This window comes from Astyanax mexicanus, chromosome 4 (genome assembly GCF_023375975.1).
Source record: "Astyanax mexicanus isolate ESR-SI-001 chromosome 4, AstMex3_surface, whole genome shotgun sequence".
Classification (NCBI taxonomy): domain Eukaryota; kingdom Metazoa; phylum Chordata; class Actinopteri; order Characiformes; family Acestrorhamphidae; genus Astyanax; species Astyanax mexicanus.
In genome coordinates, this window is record NC_064411.1 from 55,952,948 (window position 1) to 55,972,782 (window position 19,835).

General features: G+C 36.0%; 2 protein-coding genes across 9 annotated transcripts in view; both read right to left on the minus strand.

Annotated features, from left to right (window-relative positions):
- The window catches only part of LOC103034300 (artemin), a 40,737-nt gene extending 22,079 nt beyond the window's left edge, over nt 1-18,658 (minus strand). Inside the window, exon 1 of the mRNA XM_022666720.2 lies at nt 18,531-18,658. Coding sequence (XP_022522441.1) covers nt 18,531-18,537 — 7 coding nt within the window. The 5' untranslated portion in view covers nt 18,538-18,658. The remainder of the gene's footprint in view (nt 1-18,530) is intronic.
- Nucleotides 1-19,835, minus strand: part of st3gal3b (ST3 beta-galactoside alpha-2,3-sialyltransferase 3b) — a 158,265-nt gene that overhangs the window by 5,994 nt on the left and 132,436 nt on the right. For 6 of the 8 annotated variants that reach the window (XR_007438571.1, XR_007438570.1, XR_007438569.1 and 3 more), the window contains one exon: nt 16,057-16,148. The exons of 1 other annotated variant lie outside the window; for it this stretch is intronic. The gene's annotated coding sequence lies outside the window, so the exon portion shown is untranslated. Of the gene's footprint in view, nt 1-3,374; nt 3,439-16,056; nt 16,149-19,835 lie in introns of those variants that run through there. One more of the 8 variants, XR_007438565.1, reaches the window with a different exon arrangement.

The following is a 19,835-nucleotide window of genomic DNA, read 5'->3' on the forward strand; positions in this document are numbered from 1 at the left end:
GTCAGCCAGACGTCTTCCTGTAGCAGTTTTTTTTTCTCCAGTTTCTAAGAGTCTTTATTTGAAGGTGTAGGAAACAGTACTCACCGCTCTCTGACTTCATCTGTAATTTCTCTAAAGAAAAGAAAAACTTCTACTTTTAATAGTTACAGAGTTCTCTGTGTTTCTGTGTCTTTTTCTAGTTAAAAAGTTAACAAATCTCAGTTTCAGCAGCAAAAAGAGAAGAATTAGAGGCGAAGAGGAAAGAGGTGCATATAGAGAGACTCGTATATATAAAAAAAGAGAGAGAGGTGTAGAAAGAGAGATGTATATAGAGAGAGACCCACAGATAGAAAAGGAGCGAGAAAGAGAGAGAGAGAGAGAGAGGTGTAAAGAGAGATTCATAGATAGAAAAAGATGAAGAGTGAGACCCATAGATATAAAAAGATAGAGAGGTTTAGAGAGAAAGTGATAGAAAGGTATAGAGAGAGAGAGACCCATAGATAGAAAGAGAGGTGTAGAAAAAACTGATAGAGAGGTGTAGAGAAAGAAAAATAGAGAGGTGTACAGAGAGAGACCCACAGATAGAAAAAGAGAGAGAGAGAGAGAGACCTATAGAAAGAGAGAGAGAACGGTGTAGAGAGAGAAAGACGTGTAGATAGAAAGAAAGATAGAGGTGTAGATTGAGAGAGATAGACAGATGTAAAGAAAGAGAAATAAAGAGGTGTAGAAAAAGAGAGAACCATAGATAGAAAGAGAGAAATAAAGGGGTGTAGAGAGAGAAACCTATAGAAATAAAGATAGAGGGATAGAGAGAGGTGTAGAGAAAGATCCATAGATAGAAAGAGAGAGAGATGTGTGCTACAGGAAGACGTCTGGCTGACCCACATGGAAACAGCAGCTTTAGCCTTTAGCTCAGATTAACATGAGTAAGGATTAAGAATTAGAGTTAATCTGACAGGAGAAGAACTGCAGTAATAAAAGAATTGATAAGATGATAAAAACTTGTAACTTTCTTTCTTTCTTTCTTTCTTTCTTTCTATCTTTCTCACCAGAGAGCTTTAAATATCACACCAAACCAGGGGTGTCCAAACTACGGCCCGCGGGCCGCTCCAAAAAAGGAAACGGGCCGCAAATGGCCCGCGGGCCATTTAGAAATAGAGTGAAAGTTGGCCCGCTGTTAAGCAGGTTTTTATAATGTGAGATTCAAAGTTTGAACGTTAGGTGTCAGAAACGGACCAAAGAGTCTAAAAGCGGAGAGAGTGCGCATTTCTAGCACAGAAAAACGAGCCAAAGAGTCTAAAAGCGGAGAGGGTGCGCATTTCTAGCACAGAAAAACGGGCCAAAGAGTCTAAAAGCAGAGAGAGTGCGCATTTCTAGCACAGAAAAACGAGCCAAAGAGTCTAAAAGCGGAGAGGGTGCGCATTTCTAGCACAGAAAAACGGGCCAAAGAGTCTAAAAGCGGAGAGGGTGCGCATTTCTAGCACAGAAAAACGGGCCAAAGAGTCTAAAAGCGGAGAGAGTGCGCATTTCTAGCGCAGAAAAACGGGCCAAAGAGTCTAAAAGTTGCTGTAATTAAGGAGTTTAATATTAAGAGACATCATGAAATTAAACATCAATTTGAAAAATCTTAGTTTACACAACACTGTCAAATATAAAAATAGTAAGTCAAGTAAAACGGTGTGTAAATGAAATAATCAGGAAAATGTATTATTTAAAGTGGTATATTTCATTATTTGTTTTATTACAGAGTCTGTGGTCCGTGACTTCAAATATATTTCTCCTTCTGGCCCCCAACAAAAAAAGTTTGGACACCCCTGCACCAAACCATCATCCACCACAGACTCCTCACCCGACAGCACATCCCACCATTCCTGCCACATGGGCAGTGTATGCCCGGTTGGCATACTGGGCATGATGGTGCAGTAGAGCTGAGTTAGACTCTGATCTGGAAGCTTTATTTCTTTAATTTTTCTTCTCAAACGCAGTGGCCACTGTTTGCATTCCACACGAGCGTGTAGATCAGCACTTCCCTCCACTACCACATCCTCTACTACACCACAGCCTGCAGACCACACACACACACACACACTGTATACACACAGTACACAGTATACAGCATCTAAAAAAAAAAAAAAACAGTGTCTCATAAAATTTGAACATTATATTATATAAGACCATTTGGTACTTATGGTAAGCTGTGTTGGCAGTGCGCCAAGTCCTGCTGGAAAATGAAATCTGCACCTCCATAAAAGTTGTCAGTAGCAGAGGTTCAGCATGAAGTGCTGTAAGATTTTGTGGGAAAACAAAACTGCACTGACTTTAGACTTGATAATAAAACACAGTGGATCAACACCAGCAGATGACAGACATGTCTCTCCAAACCATCACTGATTGGTGGAAACTTCACACTAGACCTCGAGCAGTTTGGACTATGTGTCTCTCCACTCTTCCTCCAGACTCTGATCCCTTCATTTACTTTAAATGAAATATAAAATTTACTGATGATCAGTGATGGAGATGCGGATTTCATTTTCTAGCAGGAGTTGGCACACTGCCCACACTGCCTAAAGTACCAAGTGGTCTTATATAACATTCAAATTTTCTGGCATTGTCATTGGCTGTAAACCATAATCATCAATAATAAAGGAAACAAACGCTTAAAATAGAGTTTCACATTTTGATCTGAATTACTGAAATAAAGTAACTTTTTAATGATTATTAATTTTTTTGAGATGCATAACGAACATTTGTATATACACCAATCAAGCATAACATAATAAACACCTGAAATGAGCTTTTATTAGCTTTTATGTTATTTTCTTTTTTCGATTCCACTGTAAATGCTGCAGATTCTGTCATCTGTTGCATCATTTAAGGTGGAACAGGAAAGTTAGCTAGCTTGGTAGCTACTAAGACAAACTATTAACAATTGTTTTAATGCTTTTTATGAAGATACTTGACCATAAAACATTAAAACAACACAATAAAATATGGTAATGTAGCTAGCAGTTATCATAATTTCTGAAAAATCTCAGAAGGACCTTGTAAAATTATGAGTTTCTTTGATTTTTTTTTCTGGAATATAATCAAGAGGAAGATGGATGATCACAAGCCATCAAACCACCAAACTGAACTGCTTGAATTTTTACACCAGGAGTAAAACAGCATAAAGTTATCCAAAAGCAGTGTGTAAGACTGGTGGAGGAGAACATGATGCCAAGATGTATGAAAACCAAATATTGATTATTTCTGATCTCTTAAAACTTTATGAATATGAACTTGTTTTCTTTGCATTATTTGAGGTCTGAAAGCTCTGCATCTTTTTTTGTTACTTCAGACATTTCTCATTTTAGAGCATTTATTTACAGAAATGAGAATATTTTTATTTGTAATTTGGGAGAAATGTTGTCTGTAGTTTATAGAATAAAACAACAATGTTCATTTTACTCAAACATAAACCTATAAATAGCAAAATCAGAGAAACTGATTCAGAAATTGAAGTGATCTCTTCATTTTTTCTGGATGGTTGAAGCTCATCCTGAATAAACAGCGCTAGAGTTCCTCCTCTTCATCAGAGCCTCCCTTTTGTCCCTCCGATTCCCAAATACAGCCGTGATTAAATACAATTTCAGAGGAACGACAGAAAGGGAACAGTTGGGTGAGCGAGTCCTAAAATGGGAATAAATGAGCGGGGGGGGGGGGGGAGAGAGAGGGGCAACCGAGGAGATAATATTTCACTCCAGACAGAGAGAGAGAGAGAGAGATCAAGAAAGGTGGTGGTGAGAGAAAGAGAGAGAGAGAAAGTGACTAAAAGTTATAACCAAACAGAAAGAAATTGACAGAAAAGGACAAGAGAAAACAGAGAAAAAAAGGGAGAGATAGAGTTTAATGTAAGAAAAAAATAGATAGAAAGAGAGTGGAAGACTGCAGACAGAAAATAAATAAAGGAAAGAGAGAGAGACTGTATATATATATATATATATATATATATATATATATATATATATATATATATATATATATAATAAAGAGATCACTTCAGTTTTGCTATTTATAGATTTATGTTTGAGTAAAATGAACATTGTTGTTTTATTCTATAAACTACAGACAACATTTCTCCCAAATTACAAATAAGAATATTCTCATTTAGAGCATTTATTTACAGAAAATGAGAAATGTCTGAAATAACAAAAAAGATGCAAAGAAAACGAGTTCTTATCCTCCTGAGACGCGGACTTTAGCTTGGTGTGCATTTGTAGTTTCTTTTAGGTATTCAGGAGGACATAACAAGTATACAAAAATATATAAAAACTCTTAAAACAAGGGTACTCAGAATAACATTTTTTAAAATGTATCCTTGCCATTTTGGAATCAGAAGGAGCCATGTATTCCAAAAACAAATTTATTGCTTTCCACAGACAGTAAATAACCTAGTTTCAAACGTAAAATTTGATGATATTTTTTTACCTGTCCCATGTTTCTGTCTGTGCTGGCTGTAGAAACTTTTGACCGGGATTCCCGCCATCTTGTTTTCAATCACTTAACTATAATGTTGTCTTGTGACCACTAGATAGTACAGGCGGTGTCTTTGAATGAGGCTAAAGGGTCATCCTTTTGAAAAAATGAAGTATTATGCTGCAGAGAAGCAGTAATGTAACGTCCTCATATGAGGACGCTGGGTCTCAAGAGGATGTTCATAAAGTTTTAAGAGTCAAATATATCAGAAATAATCAATATTTGGTGGAATAATCCTGATGGTTTTTAATCACAGTTTTTTTTTCATGCATCTTGGCATCATGTTCTCCTCCACCAGTCTTACACACTGCTTTTGGATAACTTTATGCTGCTTTACTCCTGGTGCAAAAATTCAAGCAGTTCAGTTTGGTGGTTTGATGGTTTGTGATCATCCAGCTTCCTCTTGATTATATTCCAGAGGTTTTCAATTTGGTAAAATCGAAGAAACTATAAATAAAGGAAAAGAAAGTTTAAAGTTATATATTTTTAGATTAATCTACAGGTATGTTTCCACTCTGACCCTCACCTTCACCTTCATCCTCCTCCTCTTCCTCACAGCGCTGCACTGTAGCTTAAGTCTCATTTGTTCAAATTAAGCCCCATGGATGGAGGGACGGATGGAGGGATGGAGGGAGGGATGGAGGGAAAGATGTAGGGAGGGAGGGATGGATGCAGGGAGGGAGGGAGGGAGGGATGGAGGGATGGGGGGAGGCAGTGGTGGGGGAGGTCAGCCATTAGTGCGTCTGGATGAACAAACGGCATTCAAAGCGTTTCCATGTCGCCGCGGTTCAACCCCAGACTGGGAGTAATGGTCTGGCCGGCCGTTTCAAAGCACCGCCGGCTGCGTGATTAATGCTCCTGACCTGCAGCTCCACAAGAATACGGCTTATTGTATTAACCAACCGCTTCCAGCCACAAACACTGATCCCAGACCTGAACAACAAGCCCACATAACATTCTATATCCCCAAACAACGACAAGAACGTACGACCTGAAACGATCTGATAACCACCAACATTAACTTTTAATCACGGAACAAGAATAACCAGCGAATATAATCTGTACAGGGCTATCTCAAAAAATTTGAATATCTTTGAAAAGTTACTTTATTTCAGTAGTTCAGTTTAAAAAGTGAAACTCATATATTATATAGATGTATTACCTAAATACAGAGTGATCTATTTTAAGAGTTTATTTCTTTTTTTGTTGATGATTATGAAGCTTACAGCCAATGAAAAAACCCAATAATCAGTGTCTCAGAAAATTATAATATTATATTAAAAATAAGACCAATTGGTACTTTTGGCAGTACTGTGGGCAGTGTGCCAAGTCCTGCTGGAAAATGAAATCTGCATCTCTATAAAAGTTGTTATCAGCAGAGGGAAGCTGTAAGATATGAAGTGCTGTAAGATTTAGTGGGAAAACAAAACTGCACTGACTTTAGACTTGATAATAAAACACAGTGGATCAACACCAGCAGATGACAGACATGACTCTCCAAACCATCACTGATTGGTGGAAACTTCACACTAGACCTCGAGCAGTTTGGACTGTGTGTCTCTCCACTCTTCCTCCAGACTCTGATCCCTTCATTTACTTTAAATGAAATGTAAAATTTACTGATGATCAGTGATGGTTTGTTTGGAGAGACATGTCATCTGCTTTATTTTTTTATTATGTTTTATTATCAAGTCTAAAGTCAAAATCTCACAGCACTTTATGCGTCCCTCTGCTGACTACTTTTATGGAGATTTCATTTTCCAGCAGGACTTGGCACACTGCCCACAGTACTGCCAAAAATATCAATTGGTCTTATTATTAGTATAATATTCTGATTTTCTGAGACACTGATTTTCAGGGTTTTCATTGGCTGTAAACCATAATAATCAACAATAAAATAAATAATCGTTTAAAATAGATCACTCTGTGTTTAATACATCTATATAATGTATGAGTTTCACATTTTAAACTGAATTATTACTGAAATACAGTAACTTTTCAATTATATTATATTTTTTTAGATGCACTAATATAACAGAAATACACTGATCAAACCTAGCTGGTTGAAAAGATTTAAATATTTTTGTATGAATCAAAGTCTTATTTATTTTATGATAAAAATTGTAATTCAAATACAAAAATGACTTTGAGTAAACATAGTTTCTGAACACAAAATGATTGAAGTCATAATTGTGATAGGCATACATAGTAAGCTGGTTAACTGGTGACATATACAATATTGTGTAAATGTTTTATGCACCTGTGGGAATTAAACAGTAAAGAAAAAGCTTCTTATCTGTGCAGTAAGTGTTTATTATCTCAGCATTACAATAAATACAAACAGCAATTTACAAAAAGCAAAAAGTTTTCCTTAAAACAACCTAATCCTAATCTCTCCTCCTCATCTGAGTTTAATAGAGTTATTTATTTCTAGTTCTCATCATATTAATATAATAATATCATATTAATTAAACACCTGATTTGGTAAATCCCTGGTAAATGTGGTAAATCAGGTGAGCTGCTGACGGAACTGAACATAATAATATACACATGCTGTCTGAGGAGGAGCATCCAGGAGAAATCACAGGATATAACATACTTATAGTTAAAAACGAGAATTTCTTGTTATGTTTTACTGTATTTATGTTTATTTGCATCTGTTTAAATCATATGTGGTGCTTTTTACAGGTAAAAACCCTCGTATTGCTGAGATAAACGGATTAGTGTAATTGGCTTTGGTGCCTAAAACTTTTGCACAGTACTGTATATATGTTTACACTATTGGTAGCAGATATGTTATTAATGAGGAGACCAACCACAATGCTAATTATGAATTATGACATCCATTCAGGGACAAAGTCCCTCTGCTTAGACTGCAAGTGGAGGAGGATGAGGAGATCTGCACAAGCGCAGCAGCCAGAACAAGCTGAAAAATCATGTTTTTTGTGCATTATTGAACCCATTGCTACAAACTGTTAAATTTGTTGTTTTAAATTTTGGTCTTTTTTCCACCTTGTATAAACATATGTACGCACCTAAGAACACTTTTATTAGAACACTTTCACTGACTTTACTAAACCATCGAAAATACATGAATTTTAAGACTTTTTAAGAGTGTAGAATGTAGAATTCTAAAAAAGAGAACCTTACATCATGTAGAGTTTAATAAGTGCTGAAAGTAATTATTTCAATCATGAAAACACAAAGTAATGTAGCTCATTAACAGTTGGCAAGGTTGCCAAACAACAAAAAAGCCATTGGTTGTATTATCAACTCGTCTTATTAATTATAACTTATATTTGAGTGTTGATGGTTATTCAACTCTAAAAATAAATGAAGAGAGCACTTCAGTTTCTGAATCAGTTTCTCTGATTTTGCTATTTATAGGTTTATGTTTGAGTAAAATGAACATTGTTGTTTTATTCTATAAACTACAGACAACATTTCTCCCAAATTACAAATAAAAATATTCTCATTTCAGACCTCAAATAATGCAAAGAAAACAAGTTCATATTCATAAAGTTTTAGGAGTTTAGAAATAATCAATATTTGGTGGAATAACCCTGATGGTTTTTAATCACAGTTTTTATTTCATGCACCTTGGCATCAGGTTCTCCTCCACCAGTCTTACACACTGCTTTTGGATAACTTTATGCTGCTTTACTCCTGGTGCAAAAATTCAAGCAGTTCAGTTTGGTGGTTTGATGGCTTGTGATCATCCATCTTCCTCTTGATTATATTCCAGAGGTTTTCAATTTGGTAAAATCAAAGAAACTCATCATCCAGAGCTGTATATAGAACACTTCCACTGTCTTTACTAAAACATGGATTTTAAGACTTTTTAACAGAGTAGAATGAAGGTCATTAACATCTACGCACTTAAGAACACTAGTCTGAAGAAGCTTTTAGCTGCAGATGGGTTGAATGTCTAAGATTCTATATAGAGCACTTTCTTTACTAAACCATTGAAAAAAACTACAATTTTAAGACTTTTTAAGAGAGTCTAGAGTTAGAATGTGGAAAGAAATAAGCAACCACTTAAAAATGATGAGTTTCTTTGATTTTACCAAATTGAAAACCTCTGGAATATAATCAAGAGGAAGATGGATGATCACAAGCCATCAAACTACCACACTGAACTGCTTGAATTTTTGCACCAGGAGTAAAGCAGCATAAAGTTATCCAAAAGCAGTGTGTAAGACTGGTGGAGGAGAACATGATGCCAAGATTCATGAAAACTGTGATTAAAAAAACAGGGTTATTCCACCAAATATTGTTTTCTAAACTCTTAAAACTTCATAAACCATTGCATTATTTTAGGTCTGAAAGCTCTGCATCTTTTATAATAAATAAAACAACAATGTTCATTTTACTCAAATATAAACCTATAATTAGCAAAATCAGAGAAACTGATTCAGAAACTGAAGTTCTCTCTTCATTATTTTCAGAGCAACATCAGCGCAATGCAGTGCAGCTCATTAACAACATTTGGCAAGGTTGCCAAACAAAACAACAGCCACAGGTTGTATTTCTTACATACTTAAGAGTGTTTTATATGTATGTACGATAAAAATCACTGGTTTTAGAACCAAAGCTCGCCATTATATAACCAGCTCCAGACCCGGCGTGCCCTGTGGCACTGCAGCCGATGCCACAATCAGCGCCAATTACCCGCCAGTGTCAAAGGCTAAGCTTACAGGGACAATTTGTGGCTAAAACTAGACTGGAGCAACAATTACGCTGCATTCTGGAGTCAGCAGAGAAACAGCTAGGAGCTGGTGGAGTGCTGGGGGTTGGGGGGTTGGGGGGGGTGAACATATATCAAAACCAACGGGTCAAATGGCTTTTTTCTAACCACAAGTTGGAGGAAGTCAGTTCCAACATTTCAGGCAGAACATCTGTGGCGTCATTAGTTTCCCCTAAAAAATGTCCGTGTCACGAGTGTTAAACTGAAAACCATGATGGACGGCATGAAGGAGAACCGGATTTACCGCTAAACAGCCAATAAAGAAACAGTTCGGTGAAAAACACAATGTATTTTTTATTGTAGTTTTAATTCTTAAGCCATAATGTTGTCCATCAATGAAAGGATTCAATGCAATTCAAATTTAATGCACTGTAAAAATGAGAAAAAGTTGTTAAAAAACTTGAGAAAACTCAAATTTTCAATAGATTTCAATAGATTTTTGAGTTTTGAGGCTCAAACTTTTTAAGTGTTTTTTTATAAGTTTATTTCTAAATTTTCTCCCATTTTCCTCAAAATTTAGCTAGGCCAATTGTCCCACCCATTCAGCTGCTACTGAGCTGTATATCCCCCTGTATATCCCCTATATCCCCTATCCCCAGGAGTGTAAAGACTAGCACACGCCTCCTCCAATACATGTGAAGTCAGACTCCACCTCTTTTTGAGCTGCTGCTGATGCTGATGCAGCATTGTTGAGTAGCATCACAGCGCTAACGCTCGGTGGAAAGCGCAGCGACTCAGTTCCGATACATCAGCTCACAGATGCAGCCTTGTGCTGATCCTCATCACCCTAGGAGTGATGAGGGGAAAGAGAGAGCGCCATCTACTGTACCCACAAGGCCATTTGTGCTCTCTCGGGGCTCTGGCAGCTGATGGCAGGCTGCATGACCGGGATTCGAACCAGCGCTCTCCCAATCATAATGGCAGCACTTTAGACCGCAAATGAATAAAAACGTCTCACCAGCCTAAAATCACTTTATGTTTTTTAGTTTTATGTGTTTAATTTTAAGTTCTGCTAAGTGTCCTTTAGAATAAACTAAAAATAAAAAAAGTTGTGCCAATCACAATTTAAGTCATATAAGCTTAAGGTAATGCAAATGTGACCAGGTGGACACAGCCAGCATATAGTCTATATACAATCAGCAACACAAAACTATAGTAAACTATAGTAACTTGCTCTTACAGCCTACAACACTGAAACCAGACTATACGTAACTATTATTATATAAAACTAATACAGTATATAAACCCCAATAGAAACAGCATCAGCCTGTGGGGAATGACTACACACTGATGATGAGTGAGAGGTGGGAAGACACGCCCAATATGCAAATAGTGTGATCAACATCAGGTAACACAAAAAAAAATCTGCAGAAATGCTCAGTGGACCCCATTTAACTATTCAACAAGTCAAACTGAGCATGTGCAGTAGTGCAGAGTAGAGAGCAGAGTTGTCCTTAACTAGAGTTTAACTACAATTTGTAAATTTTGCAAACACAGATTATTTACTCAGACCACCTATTAACAAGAAACTTAATAATGTTAGATGAGGCAATTAGTTTACTACAGTTTACGCAGCAATTTTTTGTTCAGCTGACTCAGGCAATTTAGTTCAACACTTACAGACAATAACTTCCACTCAGCTTTACATATGTTTAGCATTATGTTTTAATGGCAGAGACCAAAATACTCTTTGGTTGAAGGTTTATTCTTGTGCTAACAATAGCTTAGCTTAGCACAGGCTAGCGCTTAGCCACAGCACGCTTGCCTGCAGCCCTGGCTCGTCTTTTGTGGAAAAAGGGGTAAAAAAATCACCTCGGCTAATGCCGTCTGACAGCCAGAACGCTAACTTAACCAGGCTAGGCTAAGCTAAGCTAATGCTGAGCTAAAGCAAGCTACGCTAACCTACACTAACCACAGTCCAGCCGGCTAGCTAAAACCAACACCACCCAGCAAAAACAAGCAGAAATGCTCAAAAAACGTGCAGCTTTCACCTGAAGACGACTCCACGGAGCAGGAGAGGAGAGTATTAGCGTTATTTCACCCTCCTAACGTTACCATCTTCACTTATTCACAATTTTGATTTTAAGCGTTATTAACGTTTGTGGTGTTAGTCTGTATAAACTATACGCTGTTTTGTAGTTTCAGTTCTGTTACAGTTGTTGTAGAACTACTTTTTCGCAGAGGGCACAGTCCATATTAAAGTGTATTCATTCTGAATTTCTTAAGGTTCTTTCTTTATTCATTTTGTATAAAAGCAATAGAACTATTGCTTAAATGACAGGTAGACACTTCACTTTATTCACTGAACACTGACTTTATTCTTTATGTTTAGTTGGGATTAGTATTCTAATGTTATTGTGAATTGCATTGTGAATGACCCCACTCATCCCTCACACGAACTGTTCTCCCTCCTGCCTTCAGGAAGAAGGTACCGCAGCATCCGGTCCAGCACGACCAGATTCTGCAACAGCTTCTACCCCCAAGCCATCAGACTCCTCAACTGCAGAGACTGAACTGATGGTTTTTCTGTACATGCACACACACTCTTACCCCACTTACCCCAGAAAATGGAAAGCACTAAAAACCCTACTACCTCACTGGACTCTATTGCACACTGTGTAATAGAGTAATTACTACCTCACCTGGTCCTTTTTGCACACTGCAAAATTTGCACACTGTCTTGTTATTTATTATTCTTTGTCTGTATTGTGTTGTATTGTCTGTCTGCACTTTTGTACTGTTGCACTATTGTTCTGTCTACACTGTGTTTATGTGCACCATGGTCCCTGGAGGAACGTTGTTTCGTTTCACTGTGTACTCTGTATATAGCTGAAATGACAATAAAACCACTTTGACTTTGACTATAGAGGTAGACACTGATTCTCACTGATCACTGACTTTATTAATGTTGATTTGGTTTCTTGTTTTATTCTAATATTACATTACATTTTACAGATTTTCTAATCTGCTGAAAAATTTTTGAAAGTAAAAAGCGTTATAGAGAACAGAGTGTTCAGCAAGATCAAAGTGTGAATGTCCATCTGAGGACATGTCTCTATGGCCACAAGGACACTTTGTCCAGCTCGTGGGGACAGAAGGTTTCTCAGATGGCTCCCAGACGGCAGCGCTGACCCTCGCTGAGGTTGAGCTCAGGTCAGCTCTGGGCAAACTGTGCACTTTTAAAGCGAAGGTCGCAGGAAAGCGCTAGTCAGCTTTCCCCCATTCATACAATTACAGCTCACTCTTTCAGCCGAGCATGAGAAAAGATCACAGATAAGATTAAGATTTCCATTAAAATGCTGATTTTTTTCAATGAATGACTTCAAAAGTTTGCAAAATTCAAAGACCCACATTTCATTCAAAACATACAGCTCTGGAGAAAAAAAGAAACCACTTAAAAATGATGAGTTTCTTTTATTTTACCAAATTGAAAATCTCTGGAATATAATCAAGAGGAAGATGCATGATCACAAGCCATCAAACCGAGCTGAACATCCAGTTATCCAAAAGCAGTGTGTAAGACTGGTGGAGGAGAACATGATGCCAAGATGCATGAAAAAAACTGTGATTAAAAACCACCAGGTTTATTCTACCAAATATTGATTTCTGAACTCTTAAAACTTTATGAATATGAACTTGTTTTCTTTGCATTACTTCAGGCTTAAAAGCTTGGCATATTTTCTGTAAATAAATGCTCTAAATGACACTATTTTGTTCTCTTATTTTTTTTCAGAGCTGTATAAAACATAGAGCACACATCACAAGTTGAAAGTAAAACATTTTGCTCCATTTACTTTATGGTTTTAGAACTTGCCATGCATCCCAAAAAACAATTAGGAAAAGTAAGAGTTGCTAATAAAAACAGCTGCTATATGAAAATACAAAAAAGTGTGAAACAATTTCACAAAAATGTTCCACAGCATACAATTGCGAATACTTTGTCTATCCCACTGTGTACAGCCCTTAATATTATCAAAAGATTCAGAGAATCTGAATATACCACAGCAACCCCTGCAGATACCACAGCAACACATACAGATACCACAGCAACCCATACATATATCACAGTAACCCATACAGATATCACAGCAAGCTATACAGACTCATGCAGATACCACAGCAACCCCTGCAGATACCACAGCAACCCATACATATATCACAGTAACCCATACAGATATCACAGCAAGCTATACAGACTCATGCAGATACCACAGCAACCCCTGCAGATACCACAGCAACACATACAGACACCACAGTAACCTGTACAGACACCACAGCAACACATTCAGGTATCACAGTAACCCATACATATACCACAGCAACCCCTGCAGATACCACAGCAACACATACAGATATCACAGTAATCCATACAGATATCACAGCAACCTATACAGACTCATGCAGATACCACAGCAACCCCTGCAGATTTCACAGCACCCATTCAGATACGACAGCATCCCTGTGCAGATACCACAACAACCCATGCTGATACCACAGCAACAGGTTCCACTGCATATAGGTAACACTGCAACCCACACAGATATCACAGAAACCCATACAGATACCACAACAACACTGTGCAGATACCACAGCAACCCACGCAGATACCATAGTAACCCATACAGACTTATGCAGATACCACAGCAACCCCTGCAGATACCACAGCAACTCATACACAGATACCACAGCAAGTCATAACAATACCAAAGCAACCCCTCCACAGATACCACAGCAACACAAACACAGATACCACAGCTACCTAAACACAGACACCACAGTAACTCATACAGATCTGATTTAATCTGATTACTTGCAAATAACAATATGGGCACAATCAGAAACAAATCCAATTGGCCTGCAGTCTGAGCATAGATTTAGTGCCAGATATCACGGGACACCTTCAGTGGTTTCCACTGGAATTTCAGTTAACAGCTGTGCTGAACTCGTCAAGAGTTAATTACTTGAATTTCTTGTCTCTTAATAAAGTGTTTGAGAGCATCAGTTAAAGTAAAGTAGTGAAGAGGTAGAGTTACAGGTATACAGTGAATAGTGAATATTTGAGTAATGTTCGAATCCAGATTATGAGAAGCAACAACTACTCAGAGAACTACCGCTAAGTAAAGATTTAAAAAATACTTTAATAAAAAATAAAGGTCATTCAATCATAAAAGAAGAATTTCCTCAGAAACGGTATGATAATGATGATGATGGAACTGGCACTCATCAGGACCGTAACATGAAAGGAAGAGTAAAAGTTAACAGCTCCCCAGATAATAATAGCACACATTTGACTATTACTGTATATATATATATATATATATATATATATATATATATATATATATATATATATATATATATATATATATATATATATACAAAACTCTGGACAAAATGAGAGAACACTTCAATTACTGAATCAGTTTCTCTGATTTTGCTATTTGTAGGTATATGTTTGAGTAAAATGAACAAATATTTACTTTTATTCTAAAATGATCTGATATTTAATTAAATCTAATATTAACTAAGTATAACTAAGTAAATAAAAGCGTACTGCTCAAAAAGCAGTTTTTCCTTCTAAACTCCTTGCATATGTCCTAAATTCCCATGGAAATGTCGAAGTAAAATGATTTTAAAGTTATTTCTGAGAGTTCTAACTAGACAATATCTATGAAATCTTGAATTACAATTGAATTTATGAAAAAAAAAATAGTCCCAATTAATACAAGCAAAGTCAGAAATTATTACACCTTCTGTATTTTAATGTACTGTGTGTACAATTACCTTTTCCTTTTATATATTTTTATTTTAAATCTATTTACTTTTATATATACAGCTCTGGAGAAAATTAAGAGAGCACTTCAGTTTCTGAATCAGTTTCTCTGATTTTGCTATTTTTAGGTTTATGTTTGAGTAAAATGAACATTGTTGTTTTATTCTATAAACTACGGACAACATTTCTCCCAAATTACAAATAAAAATATTCTCATTTAGAGCATTTATTTACAGAAAATGAGAAATGACTGAAATAACAAAAAAGATGCAGAGCTTTCAGACCTCAACAAACTCATTCTTATAAAGATTTAAAAGTATATATTTTTTTCACCAGTGTTTCTATGGTATTCTTAAAAAGTTAATTGACTATAATCTTCATTATAAGATTATGAGAACACGTAATCTAGGAACATTTTGACCAGAATAAACGCCAACGTCATCAATATATACAACATATATCCCTCTACTGGCCTCCTATCAGAGCTGGAGCATCAGCGTTTAGATCAGAAAATACAAATAAATACAAATCAGGATCTCAGCACCTGAATTTCAAGCCTCAAAGATCAGGAACGTTCCGCTTTACGGTTCTCCTCTGAGGAACATCATTACTCAACCTTAAAACCTCCCAAACATCAGCCTTATGCAACTCCACCTTATTCACCTTTCACCAGGAAAACATCAAAACAACATTCCTGCTGCTGAAATAGTCCTGGAATTCTGAATATCTGGGAATTTTTCCAAAAAAAGTTCCGTATTCGAGGCTTTCCAGGCATTCCAATAAATAACCATCTATTTATCCAACATTTCATTATCTTTTCTTTGATTTTACCAAATTGAAAAGCTCTGCTATCCAATCAAACTGAACTGCTTGAATTTTTACATTAGGAGTAAAGACATAAAGTTATCCAAAAGCAATGTGTAAGACTGGTGGAGGAGAACATGATGCCAAGATGCATGAAAACCAGGGTTATTGATTTCTGAACTTGTTTTCTTTTATGTTATTTCAGACATTTCTCATTTTTTTCTGTAAATAAATGCTCTAAATGAGAATATTTTTATTTGTAATTTGGGAGAAATGTTGTCTGTAGTTTATAGAATAAAACAACAATGTTCATTTTACTCAAACATAAACCTATAAATAGCAAAATCAGAGAAACTGATTCAGAAACTGAAGTGATCTCTTCATTTTTTCCAGAGCTGTATATAAAATAAAAGTAAAATGTAAAAAAAGGAAGATTTACCTTGATTTATTATATTTAATATAGTATAAGTGGTATGTAAAAATATGTTTCTCTTTATTTATTCCTTTATGTCGTTTATTTTTACATTGTTGATTAATATTAAAACATCACCTTATTCACCTCTTGTGAGGAATAGTCCTGGAATTCTGAATATTTGGGAATTTTCCAGAAAACACGTCTTGAGTATTTGAGTTATTCCAATGAATAACCATTTATCTAATGTTATTTCTTCTTTTCAGGAAAAAAATCAGTTTTTCTTTCTATTCTGTTTAAAATTGTAACCATTTCACATACATAAAATAAAAGTAAAATGTAAAAAATGTAAGATTTATCTTGATTTATAATATATTTGATATAGTGTAAACATATATATATATTTTCAACATTTATTAATATTTTTTAATATTAAAACATTACCTTTTTCACCTTTCGTGAAGAATATTCTTGGAATTCGGAATATTTGGGAATTTTTCCAGAAAAATTAATGTTATTTCTTCTAATTGGGAAAAATCAGTTGTTCTTTCTATTTTGTTTTAAATTTGGATAATTTCACACACACACACACACACATATATATATATATATAAAAGTAAATTGTAAAAAAGTAAGATCATTATCATATTATTATTATATTATTATCATTATCATATTTAATATAGTATGTGTGGTATGTATAATATATTTCTCTCTATTTATTCCTTTGTTTAATTTATTTTCAACATTTATTAATTTTTAAATTTATTTATATTAAAACATCACCCTATTCACCTTTCGTGAGGAAAACATCAAAAACATTCCTATTCCTGCTTCTGGAATAGTCCTGGAATTCTGAATATCTGGGAATTTTCCCAGAATAAGTATTTAAGACATTACAGAGAATAACCATTTATCTAACATTTCTTCTTGTTTTTTTCTGGAAAACTCTGTTATTTTTTTCTATTCTGACTACAATTTGGACCAGTTCACATATATAAAATAAAAGTAAAATGTAAAAGAGTTAGATTTAACTTGAGTATTGTATTTGATATAGTATAAGTGGTATGTACCAGTCAAAAGTTTGGACACCTTCTTATCCAATGTGTTTTTTCGTCTTTATTGCTGTATTTAATGTATTTTCTACACTGTAAATTAATATTAAAGAAATGAAACTGATTAAGGGACACATACTGTATGGAATTATGTATTAAACAGTAAAAAAAAGTGTTATTTCTCCACCATCTCCATCTTTAATCCCCTGACCTAAACCTGATGATCTGAGATGGTGATTTGAGGTGATTTAATTGTGATGAGCTGAAGCTTCACAGCAAAGTGAAGGAAAAGCAGCAGCTATTGTTCACTTCAGTTTCTGAATCAGTTTCTCTGGTTTTGCTATTTATAGGTTCATGTTTGAGTAAAATGAACATTGTTGTTTTATTCTATAAACTACAGACAACATTTCTCCCAAATTACAAATAAAAATATTCTCATTTAGAGCATTTATTTACAGAAAATGAGAAATGTCTGAAATAACAAAAAAGAAGCAGAGCTTTCAGACCTCAAATAATGCAGAGAAAACAAGTTCATATTTATAAAGTAGTTTTAATAGTTCAGAAATCATGCTTCATCTTGGCATCATGTTCTCCTCCACCAGTCTTACACACTGCTTTTGGATAACTTTATGCCTTTACTTAATGGCTTGTGATCATCCATCTTCCTCTTGATTATATTCCAGAGGTTTTCAATTGGGTAAAATCAAGGAAACTCATGATTTTTAAGTGCTCTCTTGTATATGGTGCATAGAAATTGTATTATATATGGTTATTCCATATATATAGAACATCTAGGTTTTTTTTCTGTGAAAACCACCAATACAAGTTCTATAATAAAGACTTTATAACATAATATAATACTTTAATACACCACACACACACACACACACACACACACACCTTCTCCCACAGCTGGATTACTCAACACACACTTCTTATAAAATACAGTAGAGGTGAGTCTAAAAAAAAGCTGATCATATATATCAGACTAAATATATCAGTATCTCAACACACACCTGGTGAAACAAACTCTAAAAGCTAAATCTCACACTCTAACTTCTTTTACACACACACACCCCAACCCTCCACACACACTCTTCACACACTACAAAAACACAGAGCTGCCAATCCAACACACACCAAACCAGTTGTCTGGCAGCTCAGGGCCTGAAGCGAGCCCAGATTAAAGGGAAAGTCTGATCAGAAGTGAAAGCGAGAGCCGATCCCCAGATTAGAGACGCTTACCCAACATGCCGAGCGTGTCCTCGCCAGTCCCAGAGCCCAAAGTCCACGAGGCTTGAGGAGCAGAGCGGTGGAGCTGTGCAGGTTCACACTGCAGGAGCTAAAACTCCAACCAGGGTTTAAACAGCAGCAGCAGCAGCAGCAGAATAAGCAGCAGCAGCAGCAGGAGGAGGAGGAGGAGGAGGAGCCTAAGCACTCATACACCCAATCAGCCAATCACCAGCTCTGAAAATATCAACACAAAATTATGACAACTATAACAATTACAACAATAATCAATTAATCTAAATTAATCCCATTATATATATTTATATATAATGAAGAATTATATATAATTATAATAAATATATGGCTAAATTGAAAGAGAAAGGGCGTGAAGAGTGTGAAGGTTCAATTATCAGTGTAAGTTAAATATTACAATGCACACAACATTATGGGGGACATACCAGAGTTCAAAAGAGGACAAATTGTTGGTGCACGTCTTGCTGGAGCATCTGTGACCAAGACAGCAAGTCTTTGTGATGCATCGAGAGCCACGGTATCCAGGGTAATGTCAGCATACCACCAAGAAGAACCAACCACATCCAACAGGATTAACTGTGGATGCTGTAAGAGGAAGCTGTCTGAAAGGGATGTTCGGGTGCTAACCCGGATTGTATCCAAAAAAACATAAAACCACGGCTGATCAAATCACGCAGAATTCAATGTGCACCTCAACTCTCCTGTTTCCACCAGAACTGTCCGTCACCACAATCAATTATTGTGCTCTAAAACCAGGTGTTTCAGTTTCATTGTCCAACACCTGTAGTATAAGTGGTATGTACAATATGTACTCTACCTAGGCGTAGTAAAGTCTTGTAAAGATGAATGCAAGAGCACAGCACATGCAGAATGAGGAATCAATGAGGTGAGGAAGAATCCTAGAGTGTCAGCTGAAGACTGAATGCAGAAATCTCTGGCACTTGCTTTTTTCATTCATTTTTGTTGACAAATCTACAATAAGGAAAACATTAAACAAGAATGCAGTTCATGGGAGGACATTTGGAGCACCTGGATGTTCCACAGCAGTACTGGATAAATATACTGTGGACAGATGAAACCAAAATGGAGTTTTTTGGAAGGAAAACACACAACATGGTGGAGGGGGCATCATGGTTTGGGGCTGCTTTGCTTTGCTGCCTCAGGGCCTGGACGGATTTTGCCGTCATCAACGTAAAAATTAATTGCCAAGTTTACCAAGAGATTTTGCAGTACATTTTCCACCAACTGAAGCTCAACAGAGGATGGATGATGCAACAGGACAACGAC